Here is a 4,905-nt window from a genome sequence, read left to right as displayed (position 1 = left end):
AATGAAATATACATGGAGAAAAGAATTCCTTTTACGTGCGAGCTTTAAAATTGTTCAAGAGCTTAAGAATTTTCTCATACTTTGCAGGTTCATCATGAAATGCTTCCTTCAGAGCAGCGATATATGAAGTCGCATCACCCATGGTAGGCTTCGGCGGCGGTAGCCTTTTTCCAACCACCTTTTGAAATTGGCCGGACTCTTTTCTAGCCACAGGAGGGATGGTTATCCAAAACTCAACGGGAAGGAAGGTATTTAAACCAAGAAGCAGATTGAAGTGATCATACAATAGTTCCTCCATTCTTGCAACGACAGTAGGTGTGTCGACTCTACACAGAGAACAACAACATCAAGATTCAGTTCTCACATGTCTTTGTTCTATACATTGTTTAAGAGTAAAGCAAACATACCTACGAGCTTCAAAATCCCTAAAAATGTTGAGAAACTCTTGAAATTTTGCAGGTTCATCATCCTGTAATGCGTCACTCACAGCAAGGAAGTACGAAACAGCATCATCAATAGTAAACTCTGGTAATAAGTTTCTTTCAACCATGGTGGTGTGAAATTGACCTGATCCATTGTCCAAAGATAGAGATTGATAAAAGAACGCTTTTTTTTAGGAGACCAAACAACACACACAAAGTCATCTTCTAATATACAAAATCCTGTAAATTTCATCGCAACACGATCCTTAATAATATCCAGAATCAAACCAAAAACTCGATTTTTTAACCTAATCGTCTGATAATTGTCGCATAAACGAAACGGGAATTAGAAACGAAGGAGAAGGTGATCGTAAACTCTAATCGTCCGGTTAAATCACATTTCAATTGACCGAAACAATTTATTAATTGAAAGAGGAACCAATTATGGTTACCGATTTTCAGCAGACCGAAGCGACAATGAACAAGAAGCTTGTCTTCGTCTTCTCCGCAGGACAAAAAGAAAAAAACTCAAGAGACTGATTTGAGTTTTGGTTAACGGTTCTATATTTGTAGTAGGGAATATATCAGATTTGACTTCATTTTTTCATTTTTTTTTTTTTTAATAATCCACTTTTGTTTGCAGCTATATATTATCTCAGATATATACTTAGCATAAGCTTTTGTGTGAGTGTGTTTTTTAGTTACAAAAAGTATTGAGAAAATGAAATTTAAAAGCTTTCTATATATTATAGACGATGCGGATTTTTTTTACTATTAGAATGCAAATATTTGTACATATTAATTTAGTCCAATTTTTTTTTGTTTTAAAAAAGATATTACAAAAACATATTTAAACTAGATAGATTTAAAATTTTAGTTTTACAAAAATTCATAGTATCTTGTATTATTTTCGAGAAAAAAATGGGTAGAAAAACCCTCACTTTTTCTTAAAACATATGAAAAAAAAACATTAATTTTTAATGGATTTTTAAACCCTCATATTTTCATAAACGCTAAAATTAAACCCTAATTAATACTCAATTATGGATATATTTTTTAAGATATGAAAACAGAAAATAAAATTATTTTAATAAATTAATATGGTCTGAACAATGAGTTAATTTATATTAACAACCACAAAATGAGATTGCATATCAGTTAGATCAAAAATCAAAATATTATAAATGAATCGCTTCTGAAACGTAGATTATTTTTAATTAATTAAGAAAGTTAGCTATTATTTTGAGTTAATTTAGGAAATTCTTTTTTCAATTTCTAATTCTTTGGTTGTTGAAATAGAGATTTGTTTGAGGTAACTACGGAATTTACCAATTATTCGTGTAATCGAATATGTTATGAACATATATTTAGTATATAATATACCAAATTCAACCCGTGCATAGAGTCTATATTTTTATTTTAGAATCCTAATGAAAATATTGCGTGCACAATCTATTATTCGTTATTTCCAAAATTGCTTGCACAATCAAATTTTTAAATATTTTGTGATGTCAACGTTATTTAATCTATCTGATCATATAATCTTAACATGCCGTCTATTATAAGGATCATAATTTTATATCATATAATATATTACATTTAACCCTCCGCCTACTATAACTATTTTAAATATATCTTTTTTAGAAAATCAAATTAAAGTATTTATAATTTTTTTTATCTTTTTAATCTATAAATATTTATGATATTCATTAAAATATTAAATTAAACTATTTTTAAATGTTCCAAATTAAAATCTTTAAAAAATATTTCTTGTAGTATATAAAATTATGAATTTCAAAAAATAATTATATGAATTAAATAGAAATATTCAAACAGTTTTAAGGATCATAACTCATTTGTTGATATACTTATATAAGGAAGACAAAAGAGAAGGAGAACAAAAAGAAAAGCGATTGTATTTATATACTTAGATACTATGGGTTAATTTTAACTGCAGTTAGTTTTTCCGTTAGCAAAGTTAACAGTCGTTAACTCGGGGGTACAATTCTACTAATTTTTAAAAAACGAAGGTTTTAAAAGGCAACCGAAATTAAATTTGGTATTTTTATTCCAAATTTAATATTACGGGTATTAAACGGCCAAATAAAAATTAAATGACGGTTTTTTCGGGTTCTTTCCCATTTTGGTAAAAACTTAGCATAAGCTTTTATCTAACTGTCCTCTTCTATTTGTTTTTTTTTTTTTGTTACAAAAGCATAATTGGTAAAATCTGTGAAAATGAAATTTAAAAGCTTTCTAAATATTAAAGACGATGAGGAATTTGTTTTATTAGAATGCAGATATTTGTATTAATGTAGTCCCAAATTTTGTTTTAAAAAAAAAATACAAAACATATTTAAATATTTAATTATAAACATTTTCATAAGATCTTATATAAATTTGGTAATTCATAAAAGATTTACTTAAATTAGATAAAACATTTGTTATTAGAATTAGTTGGGTTCTTGTTTGGTTTGCTCTGTATTTTATGCTCTGTTCCTCTCTGTTTTTGCTTCTACGTTGAAGTTTTTGAGTGTTTCCCCTCTCACCCAAAAAATATCTACACGGCCCAAATCTCATGTGTACTTTGATAACCAGGAAATATTAAACCTCTAACATATATTCCACTACAAAAGAAATTATACACTCTCTTTTAGTCTCTTCTTATACACCAAAATTTATTGTACACCTCAACATAGAAAGAATCATAGCATATTTGAAATTTCATGTTAATCAAAACGAAACTCAATTTTTTACAAAAGAAACCTAAAAACAGTCACTCGTCGTTAGAAGCTCTACAATCTTTTCCGTCTCTTCATGACCCTGAACAAGTGCAACACCTGCAAAAGATAACAAGGCAAATCAAACCAAAGAACTCAGAAAGTGCAACACACACACACACACACACACACAAAGTGTCCCCTACCTCATTTTTGGACTTGTTTCCCTCTCTGAAGAACTGAGTTAACTACATGACTACCATCTCCCTGAAACAAACCCTGCACTGTTACTTAAACCGCAAGTTAACATACAGTAAATTTCAAAATGGTTTTCCTTAGGCCATCAAGATGGTTTTACCATTTAAGAATTCTATACCTTTGGCTTCCTGATAGAATTCATGTTAGCTGAAAGAAAGAGACTGAAACCAAGAAGCAGGCTCTGGTGATCTTTCAAGAGTTCATCCACCCTTGCAATGACACTAGCAGCATCGACTCTACAAAGAGACTAAGTAACATCAGAATCAAGTGACATGTGTGTTTGTTGGTTAGAATAAGAAAATGAAATATACATGGAGAAAAGAATTCATTCATACCTGCGAGCTTTAAAATTGTTCAAGAGCTTAAGAATTTCCTCATACTTTGCAGGTTCATCATGAAATGCTTCCTTCAGAGCAGCGATATATGAAGTCGCATCACCCATGGTAGGCTTCGGCGGCGGTAGCCTTTTTCCAACCACCTTTTGAAATTGGCCGGACTCTTTTCTAGCCACAGGAGGGATGGTTATCCAAAACTCAACGGGAAGGAAGGTATTTAAACCAAGAAGCAGATTGAAGTGATCATACAATAGTTCCTCCATTCTTGCAACGACAGTAGGTGTGTCGACTCTACACAGAGAACAACAACATCAAGATTCAGTTCTCACATGTCTTTGTTCTATACATTGTTTAAGAGTAAAGCAAACATACCTACGAGCTTCAAAATCCCTAAAAATGTTGAGAAACTCTTGAAATTTTGCAGGTTCATCATCCTGTAATGCGTCACTCACAGCAAGGAAGTACGAAACAGCATCATCAATAGTAAACTCTGGTAATAAGTTTCTTTCAACCATGGTGGTGTGAAATTGACCTGATCCATTGTCCAAAGATAGAGATTGATAAAAGAACGCTTTTTTTTAGGAGACCAAACAACACACACAAAGTCATCTTCTAATATACAAAATCCTGTAAATTTCATCGCAACACGATCCTTAATAATATCCAGAATCAAACCAAAAACTCGATTTTTTAACCTAATCGTCTGATAATTGTCGCATAAACGAAACGGGAATTAGAAACGAAGGAGAAGGTGATCGTAAACTCTAATCGTCCGGTTAAATCACATTTCAATTGACCGAAACAATTTATTAATTGAAAGAGGAACCAATTATGGTTACCGATTTTCAGCAGACCGAAGCGACAATGAACAAGAAGCTTGTCTTCGTCTTCTCCGCAGGACAAAAAGAAAAAACTCAAGAGACTGATTTGAGTTTTGGTTAACGGTTCTATATTGTTGTAGTAGGGAATATATCAAGATTTGACTTCATTTTTTCAATTTTTTTTTTTTTTTTAATAATCGACTTTTGTTTGCAGCTATATATTATCAGATATATACTTAGCATAAGCTTTTTTGTGTGTGTGTTTTTAGTTACAAAAAGTATTGAGAAAATGAAATTTAAATGCTTTCTATATATTATAGACGACTATGAGGAATTTTTTTACTATTAG

At 30.9% G+C, this 4,905-nt stretch overlaps 1 protein-coding gene across 1 annotated transcript; it reads right to left on the bottom strand.

The window, feature by feature from the left end:
• Nucleotides 1-31: 31 nt before the first annotated feature.
• LOC9319679 (paired amphipathic helix protein Sin3b) lies at nucleotides 32-4,250 on the bottom strand. Its single transcript, XM_002883566.2, is given in 8 exon segments — nucleotides 32-326; nucleotides 408-567; nucleotides 3,197-3,262; nucleotides 3,333-3,373; nucleotides 3,375-3,421; nucleotides 3,519-3,636; nucleotides 3,736-4,026; nucleotides 4,108-4,250. Coding segments are annotated over 8 exon segments (1,161 nt in total).
• Nucleotides 4,251-4,905: the final 655 nt, after the last annotated feature.

This window comes from Arabidopsis lyrata, assembly GCF_000004255.2.
Source record: "Arabidopsis lyrata subsp. lyrata unplaced genomic scaffold ARALYscaffold_3, whole genome shotgun sequence".
In the NCBI taxonomy this organism is placed as follows: domain Eukaryota; kingdom Viridiplantae; phylum Streptophyta; class Magnoliopsida; order Brassicales; family Brassicaceae; genus Arabidopsis; species Arabidopsis lyrata.
This window is presented reverse-complemented; position numbering and strand designations above follow the sequence as displayed.